Raw genomic sequence first — 19,837 nt, 5'->3', positions numbered from 1 at the left:
GCTCCACTGGTGAGTGGGCGGTGGGTGGTGTCCGAAGGGGTCTGTGGGAGCCGCACAAAGCTGTATTGCCTATGTAATCTTGAGAGAAAGCCATCTGTAAAGTAACATATTGGATGTGTTTCTTTCTCCAATTGAAGACCTGGATTTGGCGGTTTTACAAGGTGAAGTTTTCGCACTCTCACCTAGCTGATCTTGTTTAAACTTATTTCATTCTTGATTAGATACAAATAGTGTGTGCATAATTTTAAAAGTGATCAGCGTCACCATATTTATGATATATGTATGTACTTGTACATTTTAAATGAATGCATCATTTATTTATAATATCAAGAATTCGCAAAGATCTTAAGCCAAAGACTGACTATCTAAGAGAAAATTACAAATCAAATGAGTAAACCTAAAGTCAAATTCTCCACATTTATTAACACCTATCATGTATTAAATATATAACCATTTTACATTAATCCACTTGCCTTCATTTGATCTTGATTAACATAGACCCAGGGCATCCTCACGCATTGCGGGAGGCTGAAAAAACTAGTTTATGAAAAGGACGCACTTTTTAGATTTTGACTAGGTGTAAAAGACACTTGTATTCACTTTTGTGTATCATGCAGACTTTTTGTGCACATTTAGCAGTAAATTTTGTGAAAAAGTTACTACAATCATTTTTCATAAGTTCCCCAATATTTTCTGTCATAGAAAGCAAGACTTGTATCTTCATAGAATATTATGCCAAGTCTTAAATTTAGATCAAGCTGTACTTCAGTTAAATTTAGTAAAATAACTGGGAACTAGCTTCCTTTACGCATGATTACCAATGGTTTCCCTTCCAAATTCCAACTGCCACCACGACACTAGCTAGAAAGAAAAATCAAGTCTACTTCCTACTAAACTATCGATTTCTTATTGCTTCTCACTTTGCACTTTTTAACTATTGTTTTGAGCGATTTGCAAGAAGTTGACAATTTGTTAAATCACCTAAGCCACTCACACATTTTTCCATTTCTTAAGGATTGATGACAGAATGCACGCTTTAAAAAAATTTGTGAGCGTTAATAGTAGATGATTATTTCATGTAGAGGACACCTTTATTAGATATTGCGTACAAAAGATACTTGTATTGACTTTTGGATATCAGGCAGAGCTTTTCGTGACCATTTGGCAGTGGATTTTGTTGCTACAGTTAATGTTCTTAGTAAATATTTTAAATCATTATCATTTTTTCACAAGTTAGACATCCAATTGTGTGTTTTTTTTTTTTTGACAAATTTTGCCCAATATTTTCATCCATAGAAAGCAAGAGATGCATTTTCATAGAATGCTAGATGGTAACCCGTGCACAAACACAGATTTATATTCTCTCTTTGTTTTTTGGTCGATGAGAAAGGTTATAGATAAAGAGTGAAGTAACATGCGAACTAAGCTCATTTAATTTGAAAAGCTGAGATTGTTGGTTTTGGATCCATTTCCTTTCAAAACCAACAAAACCCACACACACACACACACACACAAAAGGTTGAAGACATACGAAAAAAAAGGAAAATTTTCCAATAATGTAATCAGAGAAGCAAAATCATGATCCAACTTCTATCATTCAGTTTTCAAGTCAACCCTTTGGCTATTTTTTCCTCAATTTTTTTCTCCATGGTTATCCTTCATACTGTTATTATTTTTTTAACAACAAAACAAATTAATTTAGTTAATCAACAATAAACATAGATAAAGCAAATTAAAATTAATTTGTAGAGCATATTTCTCAAGGGGTAAATTGTACTTTGGACCCTTAAACTATAGATGTATTCCTACTTCGGTTCTTAAACTTCACATTTTGGACACTTTATTCTTTAAGGTATGAAATTTATCTACAACAGTCTTTCACCTTGGTTTTTAGATACGTTACCTCGTAAAATATGTAATTCTTCTCATGGCATAGTAGGCAAGCGATGCTTAAAGGTTAATGACTAAAGTGGGATGGATTTCATACTTCAAAGGGTTTAAGTCTTCACAATTAAAGTTTAAGAATTAAAGTAGGATAATTTTATATTTTAGGAGGTAAAGTATCTGAGATAGAGTTCAAGCACTAAAGTGGAAAGTGTGTTTAATAGTTTACAAGTCCAAAATGGAATTTAGCCTTTCGCAATGAGATGAATAAAAAAATTTAGCAAAAAAGAGCATCATTGAACTTAATGGATGAGAATGTAATATTTTCAACAACAAGAAGCAATTTCAAAGCGTGAAAAAAAAAGTTCAACATTCTTGAATGTTCCCAAAGCCTTCCCATTTTCGTCTTCATCAAAGCAAACCTGGTACTCAAAGTTTCAAGAATCCTAATGTGTGATAGTTTTATTTTGATTATTCATCCTCACCTTCATTTTTATACACTAATAATTTCAAATTTTTAAATCCGAAAAATTAGGGGATAAATTATCCCATGATAGAATCGAATTCAGATACGTATTATCAATGATCTTAGGTGTAGAAGATAACTCTTGAATTTATCTAAAACTATTTGAATCCACCTATCTTTTGGATTTATGTTTCAAATTAAGAGACCAATCCAATTATGACTGAACTTTATTAAATTTATATAACATCCTCGCTCAAGAGATCGATACCCTTCTCCAGTGCTGTTTGATATGCTGAACCTGATTTTGCATACCGAAGATAATCATCCAAATCCATCAATTTTTGAGTTATGAATTCAAATGGCCCAGTTTGCTCAGCTCCATCTACTGGCAAAAATGGAAATTCCATGCTTTCATACTTGTCAAACACCAGATTTCTTCCAGGGTGCCAATAAGGCCTGGAATCAACAAAGTAACTGTCTAAACACAGCATCAACCCTATCATTCACCTGTGGGGTAGTGTAGCACCAAGCTGCTATTACTCCTTGAGGTTTCTTCAGTACCAATTTCACTTGCTGGAAGAAAGTAGGAAGATCAAACCAATGGATGGCTTGGCCAATGGTCACCAGGTCCACAGTATCTGGTTTAGCAACATCCCTTTCGAGCTCTTCAGCTGACATGGCTGGAGATGTAGAACGATATCGAACATTTGGGAGCTTGGGAGCATATTGAAGTTGCTTTTGGCTAGTATCAGTGGCAATTACATTCTTGAATATCTTTGCTAGCTGAAATCATTTAACATAAATTATACAATGCATTCGGGCTTCTAATTGGCCTTTCAAATTGCAAGAAAAAGAGTTGCCTCATGTGGCGAAGACGAGAGAAATTGTGCTTACAGATAATGCTGCCTGGCCACTGCCAGTGCCCACATCCCAGGCAAGGTCATGGTGGGGTGTCTTGGATGCAATAAAATGGAACAATTCTTGTGGATAATTCGGCCTAGATACAGAGTATTGCTCTGCCTGATTGAGGAACAAATCTGCCATCTTTTTCCTTTTTCTTTTTTCCTGAATGTCTGGGGTGAACAAATTTGAACAGGTATTTATCTCCTTATATAGTCCTGGAGTGACATGCCTGCCTAACTAATAAATACTAGTCTACAACGTCAAAGAACAAGTAATCATGTGATTGAAAGGATAGAAGAGGAAGAGAGATATAAAAAGAACAAATTTGCTCGTCAACATGTAAACCTGAAAGCACAAAGCAAAGTTCGTTCTTGACACCTGAAATTGAAAGGGACATCAAACTTTGTTGTTATATGTTAAGCAAGAGATACTAGAAAATTTTATTGATCGTTATTTTTGTTTGGGTATTTACTCTTTGGTATCTCAGCACATGAATGCAGAGAGTGGACGAAATCTGCTTCATACTTGTCAAGAATCTTGCGTAATCCATTACGTGCAATTCCTAGTTTTTTTCTTTTTTTTTGGTCAAAAATTTGTAATTCGTTGTTTCCGACTGCTGAGTCTCCTATTATTGTTGTACACTTAATACTTCACGGATGAGGATCCTCTACAAATACTAGCCTCAACTGTATCGTGCAGTGTAGATATTAGTACAACAAAAATAAACACTAAAACAATAAAAGTAAACACTAACATAACGATATGTAAAAACATAATAAATTTTAAGGCACAAATTTCAATGAAAGAGAAAATTTATAATTATGCTTTTGCTTGTGTTAATGTCTACATTTATTGTTTTAATATCCTTATTTACTCTACTAGTGACTACACTTATAAAGCCAAAAGTTTACCATCCTCTTCGTGCCACTTCATTTGAGTTTATTTATTGTTTGGGGTTGATTGTTTTATAGTATAGCCTATATGGTACTACCTTATTTTATTTTATTCCCAGAATTTGAACGGCCCAACAGGTGCTTTGTTACCAATTTATTTATTACTTCTATTCATTAAGTTCATTTGGAAATGATTATATTGGTGATAGGATCTGTATACAAACTCATTTTTGAAAACCTATGCAAACATTTACATTGTCCTAAGATACTATTCTTTATTTAAATTTGATGAAGTACATACTGATGCAAGTCATCCTCCTAGAACACTCAAATAAGGAATTTTATTCCACAAAAACAAGAAGTTCTGGAAAAGAAAAAATGCAACCTATATTGCAATTCAAAAAGATATCATTTATTCAACCGATATCATGAATTCCCCCCGGGTGTGGGGGGGGGGGGTTGTTGATGGTTATGGTCGATGCTAGATGGGGCATAACAATGCGATGGAGAGTCTTTTTTTTTTTTGTCGAAACGATAAGATGATCTCATTGCTTTGATGGTAAAAAATTACAAGTGCGAGCAACGGCTCGAACGAAACTCTGCAAACTAGTGTTCAAAGACACTGAGGAAGCTGTCGCTCCTCATCCACAATAATGCTTAAAGCATCAACACTCAGTTTTTTACTGACTATCATATTTTCTTCCCTATACAAAACAAAAGAGCACATGCAAAACAATCTCTGTAACTGAGAGATGTCTTCAAGTACTGTTGCCATTTTGCTGTCCGTTGGGCTCTGATGTTTTAATTGTCTCCACAGTTCCTTGTTACAAAACCTCAGCTTAAGATTGCTCCACTTGCGTTGTACAGCTTTACACAACACCAGTTTCAGTGCCAGAGCTTCATCTAGGATTTTGTTTCCAGAACTAATGTCTTTCAGTGCCCACCCTATCATCGTGTTCCTTTCAAAAAGCTTAACTGTGACTCCAATTCCCGCAAATAGCTGCCCTTGCTTCGTGGTTGTAGTCACCTCCATTAGCACTTCTCCTTCATTTACATAATTCTGATCCTGAGCATCTTGCCTAGGGACTGTTTCTTCTGTGCTCTCTCCTTTCTCTTTGTGCTCTATCTGCTGCTGCTCTAACCATTCCGAATGCGATGGAGAGTCCACTCACTATACTTCTGATCGAGACTCGTACTTCATTTTCCGACTTTACCAATCCTGAGATAAACAGGGAACTTAGCAACCTTCTGATTGTTGCCATCTTCGGCCCAAGCAGACCGAAATTCCTCAATCATGTTCTCACTCATGAGATCCACACCTTTTTCCAGTGCTGTTTCATATGCCGAACCTGATTTTGCATAAGCAAGTAACTCATCCAAACTCATCAATTTTTCAGTCATGAATTCAAATGGCCCTGTGTTCTCAGCTCCATCCACCGGCAAAAATGGAAATTCAATGCTCTTATACTTGTCGTAAATTAAGTTTCTGCCAGGGTGCCAGTAAGGCCTAGAATCAACAAAGTAAATTTTATTAAAAACAGTATCAACTCTTGCATTCACTTGTGGGGTAGTATAGCACCATGCTGCTATTATTCCCTGTGGCTTCTTTAGAACCAACTGCACTTGCTGGTAGAACTTGGGACGAGCAAACCAATGGATGGCTTGGCCAACAGTCACAAGATCCACGGTGGCTTGTTTTGTGACATCCCTTTCCAGCTCTTCAGCAGACATCGTTGGAGAAGTACACTTGTATTGCACATTTGGAAGCCTAGAAGCTAATTCGAGCTGTTTCTGGCTGGTATCCGTGGCAATCACATTCTTGTATATCTTTGCTAGCTGAAATTCATCAACTTACATTATAGTCTGCTAGCCAGGCTCGTCACTTTCTTGAAAGAAAACAGAAACCAGTCAAATGAAAAACAATTACTTATGGAATAGAAAGAGGACTCAGACTCACAGATGATGCTGCCTGTCCATTGCCAGTGCCGGCATCCCAGACAAGGTCATGGTGCGGTGTCTTGGATGCAATGAAGTGGAACAATTCTTCTGGATAATTTGGCCGGGATTGCGAGTAATTCTTTCCCTGTTTAAGGTACAAGTATGCCATTTTCTTTTTTCCCCTTACTTCGGTAGTTTAAGATGAACAGATCTACAGGCATAGATCTCTTTATATGGGGACTTTCTGAACCGTTCAAGTGTTCTGAGTTGAGATTGACTTGAATCTTTGTTTACACTTTACAGATCTACAGCCATCTTTTTTCCCTTTTTATTTTCTATTAAGGTCTGTGATGAACAGAACTGAGCACGTATGCCCATGTAATTTAATGGTCTACAGCGTTAAAGAACCAGTTGATCATGTGCCTGAGAAAGAGAGAATTGAAGAAGAAAGGTATAAAAGGACAAATTTGCTTGTCAGATGCAAACCTAAAAGCACAGAGCAAAAATCCACTTTTGAAACCAGAAATTGAAAGGGGCATTAGCTTAATTGCCGTGTGCTAAAATGCATCGGACGTCAATAATGGCGGCTGTTTCGTATGCCTCAAGATTCTTCTGCTGCTTCCGTAATGCATTACGTGTAATTCCTAGCAGGGTAAAATATAGAAAAGCTCCTTGATATTAAACAAGCATACAAAAAAGTCTTCTATAGTTTCAAAACTTACATTTCGATGCCTCATGCTTTGAGCTAATTTTAAAAAACTATAGAAATCGTCTGAATTAACGAGTTTGAAATACACGCGCTTCTTTTGAGAGTATTTGTACTAGAAATATATAAATTTTTGTTGATATACCTATTATACCCTTAAAGTTATAATACAGAAAAGCTCCCTGTGGTTAAACAAACCGACAGAAAAGTCCCTTATGATTTCAAATCATACAATCCAGTACCTCGTGGTTTGAACTAATATGAAAAATTGATTCAAAAATCATTTAAATTAACGAGTTTGAGGTTGCTTGACATGAAAAATAATTTTTTAAATCAAATTTTTAGCTGATATACCTATTAAACCCCTTAGTACTCATAAAATTTCCAAAACAACCCAAAACTCCCAAATACAACTCACTTTATTTCTATACATAAAATAAATAAATAAAAATTTTCAAATAACCTTATTTTTATACACAAAATAAATAAATAATTAATTCCAAATACAACTTGCCTTATTCCTATGCACAAAATAAATAAATAAAAGTAACATGTAACCATAAGGGGCTTTTTCGTAGGTTGGCTTAACCACAAGGGGTTTTTCTATAAATTTGCTTAATAGGATCGTTGTTAGAAGGTCTTTTATTGTTTATATATATTAGGATAATTATGTCATTTCATTCGCCTCCGTTAGTTTTGACAATTTTTGTTCCTATTTCAAATTAGTTCAAACCATGAGGAGTCAAAATGTATGATTTGAAACCATAAGGGGGTTTTCCATAGGTTAATTTAATCACAAGGGGCTTTTTTGTATTTTACCCTTCCTAGTACTACTATTCTTGTGCCCTTAATAGGATTCATAGCGACCTTTGTGCCATTAGTCCGTTGGCCACCACCAAAGATTTTAAATTTTGGTTGGGTGGGAGGTCAAGGGTTGCCTCCCATTAATGTGCTACTATATGTGGTTTCTTCTAAATCCATACAGGTGCGTAGTGCACTCATTTGATTCGATGGTGGTTTAGTCCCCATCGGTTTCTCTGGACCCCGTTAGGCCTCCCCCTAGTGTAGGTATAGTAGGAGTAGAAGTAGGTTAGACTAACTGTTGCCGTCTAATTAATAAAAAAAAAAGGATTAATAGCAAAGTTGTGTCATCTATGCATGGTAGGAAGAAGCAATAGAAATGGGACAACACAACTAGATGCGCCAAAACCAACTACTTTTAGAGTAGTTGGCCACCAAAAGAGCTTTAAAGCTCTATTTGGGTGTAGGCCAAGGGATCTGTTAATCTACATTCTAATATTTTTCTGAAAATTTCACCAGCAAGTGTGTAAATCGGTGGTAGTTCACCAGGTGTCCCTTGACCTCTTTAGCTCCCTCCCTTCCCTTAATATAGAGTAGGAGTAGGTGTAGAATGGAATCTATCGTCTCGACAAAAAAAAAAAAAAAAAAAAAAAAAAAAAAAAAAAACTAGATGGGCCAAGTAATGGACAGTTAAGTTAAATGCAACAACCGAACACAGGCCACAACCGGATATTGTACAAGGGATCACCTTATGGCTGCAAGTGTATCATCTGAAATGAACTCATGCTCCTCTATGCATTTTTGGTGCTTTGTATTACCCCAGGAAATGAAAGTAATTTGAATGTAGCTCCAAGCTTCCAAATTGGCGGCAACTAGCGAAAAAAAAAATAGCTCGAAGACCAATTAGTATTTGTGCGCGCTATTAAAAAAATGGCAAAATAAAAGCAAATAAATAATTTGGCAGTACATGGATATGTTGAAATAAATAATCGAATCGAAATTCGAATTAACCGGTTGATGACCGACTATTTATGTAGAATTGAAATTACAATGTAATTAGTGATTGAGTTGATGAATGATTAAATTTTATTCAAGTGAGAAAGTTAGGACAAATATTCTCCCAAGCAATTATAGAGATGAGGGAAAATGTAATTATGTAATTAAGATCAAAGTTTCGAGTGAACCAAAGTTCAAGTTGAACCCGAATACAAACGTAAGGTACAATATGGATGAGAGATCCTAAACATAACATAAATAGTTTAAAGCAAACTGAAATATGAAGCGAAATCAAGTAAAGTTGTTAATTGATGTAGCAAGAATAGAGATGAGAGGAAATGTAATTATGACAGATTGTCGAAACCTGTGCAATAATAAAAACCTGCTCAAACTAAAAGTAATTACTGTAGGTAGCGGTGAGCAGGGTCGAATCCACAGGGACTGGGAATAATTGTTTCTTTTCAAATTCACAGTGACAAGGGGGTGTTTTTGTGCAGACGGTGACAATCAAAGAAATTCAACTAAAATCTAAGAAGCTACTAGAAATTAAATAACAAATTACTAAAATCAAATGGGTGATAATTAAGGATCTAATCAAGAAATAACTTCAACAATGGTTCACCTAATTGATCATCGATGCAAAGCCAATTTCAATTATTTACCAATAAATAGGTTATAACTGTCAAACAAGCGATGACAGTCAACCCCTCCTTACTGTGTCGGTGATTAAGGTACGCCCGCCCATAAGATTTAATTCCCCAATTGCCTTATGTATTAGAGGAGCCCTATTCTAACCAAATAACGCACTACCAGGGTTATTTTAGGTTAGCCCGCGTATTCCCCTGATACAAGCCCAATCATACCAGTTATCACTATTTTGGGACAATTAAACAATTACGGATTTAACGTCCCAATTGACAATAGATTATTAAATTAACTAATTATCCGGATCCAAGACAATCAATTAATTAAATAACCATAAGCACTACAATCAAGGAATATGCGAATACCAATAAATAAAAGAAAAGGATGAAATTAAATCGATCTCACAATTTTTAGGCGAATCAAAGCCTCCGTTGTTCCTTGACTAGAGCGAAAAAAATTAGTTCATATTGGATGCGAAAAACCCACACAAAATTGAAGAGAGAGCAGCGGCCATCAATTGGGTAAATTCACGTCGTTGGAATACTGTCGAAAAAGTGAAGGTAGAGGAAATAATTCGTGGCTTTGTTTTTGGTCTTCACATCCGAGGAAGAAAGGCCAATATGAATCCAAAAGGAAAGTCAAAGTTCCTAAGCTACGCTACAAGATGAAAAACTAAAGAAGACCAGAGGATAGTGCTCCTCTCCTGCAATCTTAATTCCTATTCTATCTAAATGCTCTCCAATGTGCGGCGGCTCTCCTTCCGGAGAGGTAGAAGCCTCTGGACGCCCTCTCAGGTTTGCTTTCTTTTTCCTTTTTTAGTTGCTGTCTTCGGTCAAAATTACCAAAAAGGTCTTGCATCTCCTTGTTCCAAGAATGCCCTTGATTGCCTGCTATTCGAACTCTTTCCCGATGACTGTCAAATTGGCCTTGAATGTGATATTTTTGCTCTACTCCCTGAAATAAATGCAAAATACTAAAAGTGAGTAGAATCCAACAATTAATCCACACCAGATCAGGTAATAGGGGAAATTAATAATAAATTAAATAGTAAAATTGCAACCTATCAAATTATCTAATCAAGATCGAGTTTGAGTAAACCAGAGTTCAAGTTCAACTTGAATACAATCATAAGCTACAATCTGGATGAGTGATTGTGAACATCACATAAATAGGTTAAATCAAACTAAAATCTGAAGTGAAATCAATTAGAATTGTTAATTGACGTGGGTGGTAATTGGAAACATAATGGACACAGTGGCTTTATAACCAAAATTAAGATTGTAGATGAGTTATCGATGATATACTTGAGGAAGCAACTTTTGAACCAGAATCGAGATTGTTGATGAGTGATCAAAATTATAATTGATATAGTGGCTTTTTTAGAATCGAGATTACAGATAAATGATAATAATCTTAATCTAAATGTAATCGAAGTTGAGATGAAAATCAATGATAACTAATAATTAATTACCTGTCATATAATCGAAGTTGAGATTAAAACCAACGATAAGTTAGGATTACAAGTGTAGATTGTGTTGGATCCTTAATCCAACATTGGACTTATATGTGAATAATTATGTGTTGCAAACTGTCAATTAAGGTTAAACCCAATTAAAGTGATCAAATATAGTTTGGATTTAATATATCTAATAGGGTGTGGGCCTTTAATGTGTAGAGACTTAAGGGCTCCTATTTCTATGATGGGCTGAAATAGGGTTCCAAAGGATAACAGGAATGTTACCTATAAATAGGGTCATGGTCCCCAAGTCACACGTATTCTTATTTTGTCGTATTCTCTAGTACCACAAATATAGTTCTTCCCTGATATCTCATCGTCAGGAAAGATACCAAAGAGATACTAAAGGGCTCTCTTTAGATTTGACAAATACGTGTTGACCTGGAAGGCCACCCCAAAATCTCTAAGGATTCAAGCACCAGTTTGTCAACATGAATCAAGGTACGCTTCCGCAATTTTGTGTTAATTACTTCTTAATAATCGCCATATATATCTTGGGTTTAACAGGTGATGGTTTTCACCAATGGTTAAATTCAGATAACCACCCTAACAAGTGGTATCAGAGCCCATATGGTTGATTATTAGGAAATAATTTGGATTTAGTAATTCATAAAAAAAAAAAAAACTATGATTGATTTAGTTTTTTGTTTGCATGGCTGAAAGATTTTGTCCCGTGGTTGAAGTATGCGCATGATTCGGCTTTGTGTTTTGGCCTTTTATGAGTCGTTGTTTTTCATGAATCAAGTCATCTTCCATTGCCGTTCATGTTCAGCCTTCATGTCATGGAAAGTCAGCTTGCATGAATAGAGATTTTAATGAAATTCATGTTGTTATATTGCATTCAGCGGGTTCCACGGATTGTTAGACACCAATCAATTGCTTTGCTATGATTACTGTGCTAAAAGACGAAAGCCAAAATAGCTTTTGCTGACTTTTAAAATTGTCTCTTCGGTCAAGCCTCACTGCAACCGAACTTTTGGTTGTTTGCTGTGATGATTTGGTTTGGCCAATTTAATATTTATTATATTGATTCATTTGTCAATCATTGGTTTTCAATACGATCCCTTATAGCTCAATTGTCAATAATTGGACTCCTTGGCCTGTTTCATTGTTTATGAATATGTAAGTATTTATGTTAAGAAAATTAGGATTTCTTTAATTTAAGTGAACCCTAATAAAGTTAAATAGGACATTTAAACCCTATAAAATCCATATGTGTGGCCTATTAAATATGTAGCTTTTATAAAGTACTTATGGATTTCAAGAAAATTTGTTGGGCTTGAATGTTAATTTTGGGTCAAATTATGGATATGGACCTTTGATCCAATAAGTCATGATTTAATTTGAATGATTTGACCATGTTTGACCACGTTTTGACCAAAGTTGACTTTAATCAAAATTTTTATTTAATTTGAATAATTTTAAATTTGAATATTGGTATGATTATATATATTTTGAAATAAATTATTTGAAATAATATGCCACCAAAGTGACCTCTATTATGAAAATTAATTTATTTTAAAATATAATTAGTTGGGTACTAGTAATTTTATGAATATTGATCAGCCCAAAGGAAGGTCAATATTTAATGAAATTATATGTGCACTTGTGGTAATAAACATGTGATAATTATTTGGCTTTTACATGTGAATTATAAATTGGCCCAAAGAAAAATTTATTTTTTGACATGTTATTATTGTCAGTGTTTATTACTGCGCCAAGATATCACTTAGAAGTTAATATTTTGTCCAAAGATAAAATATTAATGGAACATCGGTATCTTGAGATGGGGTTATCATTATTTAAATTTATTATTATTTTGGTTTATGTGAGCATAGTTTTTATTATTTTATGTTTTCTGTTCAGTTGCAAATGATCTTACAAGTATTACTACCAACATCAATTATATTCTTATGTTGAATGGCACAAACTTCAAGTCATGAAAAGAAAATCTCTTGATAGTACTTGGAATAATGGATATTGACCTTGCGTTAAGGGATGATTCTCCCCTACCTCTTACAGATCAGAGTATCTCTGATGAAAAGAGGGATAAGGAAAGGTGGGAGAGATCAAATCGCTTGTGTCTGATGATCATTAAGAAAGCCGTTCCAAAAGCATTCAGAGGAACAATATCAGAAACAAATGTAACCGCTAAAGAGTTCCTTCAGGACATTGAAAAAAGGTTTGTCAAGAACGAAAAGGCTGAAATTAGTACGCTCTTGACACGCCTAGTTTCAATGAAATATAGTGGTAAAGGCAATATCAGAGAGTACATTATGAAAATGTCTCATCTTGCTTCAAAATTAAATGCACTTAAATTGACACTCTCTGAAGAATTATTAGTGCATTTGATTTTAATATCTCTTCCTACACAATTTAGCCAGTTTAAGGTGAGTTACAACTGTCAAAAGGAGACTTGGTCTCTAAATGAACTCATCTCACACTGTGTAGAGGAAGAGGAAAGGTTGAAGTAAGAGCAGACAGAAAGTGCCAATTTGGTGTCAACCACTAATAATAAAAGTAAGGGACTTAAGAGAAAGAAGGAAAAAGGAGCTGCAGGTACAGCGCCACAAAAGAAACAACAAAAGAAATCAGATGATCAGGGAAAGAATAGTTATTTCTTCTGTGGAGCTGAAGGGTATCAAAAGAAGCATTGCACCAACTATCACGCTTGGCGTGTTAAGAAAGGTATGCTTCTTAATTTGGTTTGTTCTGAGGTTAATTTAACTTCGGTACCTAGACACATATGGTAGTTAGATTCTGGTGCAACAACTCACATCAGTGTGTCTATGCAGGGTTGCCTGAATTGCCGAAAGCCTAATGATAATGAAAGATATATCTACGTGAGCGATGCCAAAACAGTCCAAGTTGAGGCAATTGGAGTTTTTAGATTATTGTTAAAGACCGGATTTTATTTGGATTTCAATGAAATATTTGTTATACCGTCTTTTAGACGGAATTTAATTTCTATTTCTGCTCTGGACAAATTTGGTTATTCCTGTTCATTTGGAAATGAAAAATTTGAATTGTTTCATGATTCAAAATTGGTTGGTTCTGGTTCTTTAATGCACTACGATAATCTATATTTAATTGATACAATCGTCTCATTTAATGAATCTCTGCATTTGAGTACTAGAGGAGTAAAGAAAAAATTAACCAATGAGAATTCAGCTGCATTATGGCATAAGAGATTGGGACATATCTCCAAACGGAGAATAGAAAGACTTATGTCAAATGAAATTCTCGACCCCTTAAATTTCACAGATTTTGATTATTGTATTAACTGTATAAAGGGGAAACAAACCAATAAAAGGAGATTTGAAACCAATAGGTTTTCAGAAGTCTTAGAACTTATACATACGGATATTTGTGGGTCATTTTCTACATCTGCTTGGAATGGTCAACAATATTTTATAACGTTCATAGACGATTTTTCAAGATATGGCTACATATATTTCATTTTTGAAAAGTCACAGTCACTGGACGTGTTCAAAAATTTTAAGGTTGAAGTTGAGAATCAACTCAACAAAAGAATTAAAAGCGTTAGATCTGACCGTGGTGGTGAGTACTATGGTAGATATGACGGTTCAAGTGAACAATGTCCAACACCATTTGCTAAATACCTAAAGGACTACAGTATTGTCCCACAGTATATTATGCCGGGTTCACCCACTATGAATGGTGTAGTTGAAGAAGAAATAGAACGCTTAAAGATATGGTAAGAAGTATGATATGTCACTCTACCTTACCAGAGTCACTCTGGGGAGAAACACTTAAGACTGCAGCATATATCCTTAACAGAGTTCCAACTAAATCAACTATCAAAACCCCTTATGAGTTTTGGACAGGAAAAAAGCCCAGTTTAAAGCATTTACATATTTGGAGATGTCCTGTTGAGGCAAGGCCTTTAGGTCAAATGAAAAGAAATTGGACTCAAGAACGATTAGTTTTTATTTTATTGGATACTCTGAAAGATCCAGAGGTTATAAGTTTTATGATCCCACATCTAAATCAATTTTTGAGACAGGAAATGCCCGGTTCTTTGAGGATGTCGAGTTTGGGAGAGAAAATACAGTAAGGGACATTGTCTTTAAAGAAGAATATATTAATATTTTCACAGGTGTCATTGCTCTTGCTCAGGACCTTATCCCTGAACTTGATCATGATATGACAAATCAAGACAATGTCGAAGAGCAAACTGTTCTAGAAGAACAAACTCTTCCTCTCCAAAAATCAGTGCCATTAAGAAGATCCACTAGAGAAAGGAGAAGTGCAGTGCCAGATGATTACATTATTTTTCTCCAAGAACATGAGAATGACTCTGGATTAATGAAAGATGATCCAATCAACTTCCGTCAAGCCATGGAAATTTCAAATTCTCAAAAGTGGATCGATGCCATGAATGAGGAGATTAAATCCATGAACGACAATGATATTTGGGATCTTGTCCCTTTGCCAGAAGGAGCGAAACCCATTAGTTGTAAATGAATATTTAAAATCAAAAGGGATTCGAGAGGCAATGTGAAAAGATACAAACCTCCTCATGTCGCCAAGAGATTTACACAAAAAGAAGGTATCGATTATAAAGAAACTTTCTCTCCAGTCTCTTCAAAGGACTCCTTTAGAGTTATTATGACATTGGTGGCGCATTTCGATCTTGAGTTACATCAGATGGATGTAAAGACAGCGTTTCTCAATGGTAATATTGATGAGACAATTTATATGATGCAACCAGAAAACTTTGTATCAGGAGATCCAAAGAATATGGTTTGCAAACTTAAAAAATCCATCTATGGGCTCAAACAAGCGTCTCGACAATAGTATTTCAAATTTCATCAAGTGATCATCTTATTTGGTTTCGCGATGAATTTAGTGGATGATTGTATATACCATAAGTTCTGTGGGAGCAAATATATTTTTCTGGTATTGTATGTTGATGATATTTTGTTTGCCAGCAACGATATTGGTCTATTGCATGAAACCAAGAAATTTCTAACTAAAAATTTTGAGATGAAAGATCTTGGTGATGCATCTTTTGTGTTAGGTATTCAAATACACCGGGATCGATCTCGGGGTATTTTAGAACTATCACAAAATGGCTATATTGAAAAGGTTCTTAAAAGATATGGCATGTAAAATTATAAATCAGGTGACATCCCTGTGGCTAAAGGAGACAAATTTAATCTTGAACAGTGTTCCAATAATGCTTTTGAGGAAAAAGAGATGCAAAAGATTTCTTATGCATCAGCAGTAGGGAGTCTAATGTATGCTCAAGTATGTACGCATCCGAATATTGTGTACATTATTGGAATGTTGGGTAGATATTTGAGTAATCCTAGATTAGATCATTGGAAAGCAACCAAACGGGTCTTACGATATCTACAGAAAACAAAGGATTACATGCTCACGTATCGGAAGTCAGATGAGTTAGAGATTATCGGGTATACTGATTCCGATTATGCTGGATGCAAAGATCTATGAAGTCAACGTCAGGCTATGTCTACTTGTTGGTTGGAGGTGCCATATCCTGGAAAAGTGCTAAACAATCCATCACTTTGGGGGGCATTTAACCTTCACTAGACCCGCTGATCAGCTGAGATATGTTAAGGTCTGTGAGAGGCGTATCATATCCTGCAAGTGTTGTAAGAAACTTGTTATGATTGCCCTAGGTCTACGGGATGAGGTCGAGCAGATGTTTACCGCCATCGAGTGACGCCCTTATCTTGATATCTTCTATCCCACCTTTGTCGAGCTGATTCGGGAATTTTACTCCACTTTCGAGTTTGAGTTGCCTACGAGGTACACCGTTAAGACCCCAAATGTCATTCATTTCCATCTAATGGGTCAGGAGTTCAATTTCTCCATTACACAATTTAATCTGGCATTTGGATTCATTACTCGAGAGTATGCGGAGACTAGGGAGTACGCTGAGAGTGCCTGTGACTACGTGGAGCCATTTCTATCCTCCTACCACGATGTGTGGAGGGACATGTCTATCGACAGGCACTATTATGACCCTTCTCGGTCTAGGAGCTCCTATCCTAAGGACCCGAGTGTCCGATATGTTTAGCGATTTCTGACCTACAGTTATTTGGGTCGCAAAAATAGCTCAGGTGTACTCTCCCGACTCGAGTTCTTCTTCATCTGGTGTATGAAAAATAATGTCAAAATGAATCTAGGGTGTTGGTTAGCGGCACAGTTCAAGACCGTTTTACCAAAAAAGAACAAACCCCTGATCCTCAGGTCCTACATCACACACTTGGCAGTACAGTTGGGGTTCTTAATCTGGAGAACCACGACCTTCATTTGGCGTTTGACATGAAACTTGTGACGCCCCGAGAAGAATGAGTGTGAGAACCCGCAAATTTTTATATCTTTTCGCGACATTATTTTTGTTTACTCTTTTATAATTTTGTGCCTTTCTTCAATATATTAATTTCGTATACATTTTTTTTTAAGTAAATATAGTTTTTCAATCATTTCCTTGATACGAGTTAGTCAACGTTAATTTTGAAAAGTATTATGGACGTGGGACCCGCAAGTGCGGTAAATGCAATCTTTTTGACAACTTGTTGGAGTTTTGTACTAAGTGATATTTTTCTACAAGGTGTTAAGAGATAATTATGGATTGGTATTAGAGAGACAAAAGGATATTTATAAGCCAAAAGAGATGCTAGGTGTCGCGTTTTCATTGGACTTTGATTTGACTCTTAGTATTTGTTTGGAATGCTTGAGTGATTCTTGCGGAATTTCTTGACTTGATTGGTACAAGATGGAATGTCGAGGACGACATTCTTTTAAGGAGGGGAGTTTGTGACGCCCCGAGAAGAATGAGTGTGAGAACCCGCAAATTTTTATATCTTTTCACGACATTATTTTTGTTTAGTCGTTTATAATTTTGTGCCTTTCTTCAATATATTAATTTCGTATACATTTTTTTTAAGTAAATATAGTTTTTCAATCATTTCCTTGATACGATTTAGTCAACGTTAATTTTGAAAAGTATTATGGACGTGGGACTCGCAAGTGCGGTAAATGCAATCTTTTTGACAACTTGTTGGAGTTTTGTGCTAAATGATATTTTTCTACAAGGTGTTAAAAGATAATTATGGATTGGTATTAGAGAGACAAAAGGATATTTATAAGCCAAAAGAGATGCTAGGTGTCGCGTTTTCATTGGACTTTGGATTTGACCACTATTCACCAACTTTACTAAATACAAAAATTGACCAACAATCATCTTCATTTCTCATCCTCTTGGCCGAATTTCTTAGGGAGGAAAAAGAAAGAAAAGCTTCCAATTTTTGCCTTCATTTCTTGCTCAATCTTGGGATTCAACCGTTAAAATTCTAAATTCCTCCATAAAAGTCACTTGCTTAGGAAGATTGAAGGTAGTGGTGGAGTGATTAGAGAAGGCAAAGGACTAAACCATCACCTTTCTTGATATTTTAAGGTATCATTTCTAGCAATCCTTTCTTTGTTCTTGATGATGTTAAATTAGTGACTTGTGGTGGCTAAAGAGATGTTTTAGTGGAAGATTTCATGATTTTGGTTGAGATTGATGACTTTTTCTATTTACTCATGATTTTTCTGTTTTAATATGATTCATATGGTGTGGCTTTGTATGATGATTGGAAATGATATTTAGGGAAGCTAGAAGGTGGAAAAAGTGGTTAATTGCAAGGAAATTCTGTTTTGGAAGGAAAATTGGAAAACTAGGGTTGCATGTTCTTACATTCTGCCCGATTTTGTAGCTCATAATTAGAGATCGAATTGGTCTTGGGTTAAAACATGAAAGTTATAGGGAATGATATTTTAGAGGTTCTTAAAAAATTTCAGGACAATCGGAGTAGTGTAACTTGTGAAAAGACGGAATTACCCTTGCTGCCCTGTTTCTACCCGAATTTGAGAATTGCTTCTGTAATGGGTTATTTTGGTTGGGAATGCTTCGGAATTGGTTGTTGAGGTCTTCTGATGAATTGTAGCCATGTTTCTTAGCTTTCGAATGGCTTTGGAATTTCTGGATTTGGACTTAGGTAGGCTGACTTATGATGTTTGAACCAGAATGCGTTCTGTGAATCTGTTTTTCCAGTTCTGGTGTAGTATCTTGCATTTTTGACCTGGTTACACTTGAAACCAGACAAAGTTGCCTTCTTCAATATTGTAGCCCTATCTCTTAGCTTCGAAACGGTGGGTCTTGTACTTTCATCCGATAATCGTAGTGTCATGGTACCAAAACCGCAAAATGATATCAAAAACTATTTTTCTAATTTTGAGCTTAACTTTCATTTCCGGAATTTTTCCTAGCTTGAATTGTACTTGTACTACTTGGAGCTTATTGAACGGCTATTGAATGAACTTATTTGAGTGACTTTGGGACTGGCCGAGGAAATAATGAAGCGATGATGGCTGGAAAAGTTAGCAAATTTAGTGGAAGTGCTGTCCGAGCTTTGAAAGGACTTGATTGCATTGAGTTTGTGATCTAAGACTTGGATTTGAGTAAGGCAATGATATATGATGGATGATTTCTGAGCCGTGGAGGTGAGTGACCCTAAACTGTTTCCAAATTTACTTTTGAACTGTTTTCTTGCATATCATGCGTGCTTGCATGTGAGTGTTCCTTGTTTGTTGTATTTTCTTGACTTCATGACTTGTATTATTGTTTGATAACGTGTTAAGTGCTTTCAATGATTTCCAAAACGAGTTTTCTAGGCGAGTGTGTACTTTATCGCACTCGACCTCGATAAATGTGAAATTTTCAAAGATGGAACGATTGAAATGTTACTTGTGCATGAATGTAAGCCTTTCGGCTGAACTGGCCACTGCCCCTTGTTACCGATCGACTCGAGCCAGAAGCGGACTCGGTCGGGCGATATGGTGACCTGGGTGAACGTTTGGTATACTCGAGTATTACCTTGTAGGTTGGTGGAGGTTGGTGGACCCTGGCCAATGTCCAGGAAAGGGTGAATGAAATGAACGAACGAACGAACGAATGAGGGTTTTATTGATAAATGAAAAATGTATTTTCAAATGAATGAAGGAAAGGGGAATGACAGGACAACGAACGAATGAACGAATGAACGAACGAA

At 35.7% G+C, this 19,837-nt stretch overlaps 1 protein-coding gene and 1 pseudogene across 1 annotated transcript; both read right to left on the bottom strand.

Moving 5' to 3' along the window:
• Positions 1–2,586: 2,586 nt before the first annotated feature.
• LOC113722477 (uncharacterized) lies at positions 2,587–3,436 on the bottom strand (annotated as a pseudogene).
• Positions 3,437–4,920: 1,484 nt separating this feature from the next.
• LOC113722465 (uncharacterized) lies at positions 4,921–6,593 on the bottom strand. The gene is made up of 2 exons (XM_072056390.1): positions 6,104–6,593; positions 4,921–5,982 (listed from the first exon to the last, which is right to left on the bottom strand). Exons 1-2 carry the CDS (start codon positions 6,251–6,253, stop codon positions 5,344–5,346), a joined length of 789 nt encoding a protein of 262 aa, XP_071912491.1. The 5' UTR covers positions 6,254–6,593; the 3' UTR covers positions 4,921–5,343.
• Between the last annotated feature and the right edge of the window lie 13,244 nt (positions 6,594–19,837).

This window comes from Coffea arabica, chromosome 6e (assembly GCF_036785885.1).
Source record: "Coffea arabica cultivar ET-39 chromosome 6e, Coffea Arabica ET-39 HiFi, whole genome shotgun sequence".
In the NCBI taxonomy this organism is placed as follows: domain Eukaryota; kingdom Viridiplantae; phylum Streptophyta; class Magnoliopsida; order Gentianales; family Rubiaceae; genus Coffea; species Coffea arabica.
This window is presented reverse-complemented; position numbering and strand designations above follow the sequence as displayed.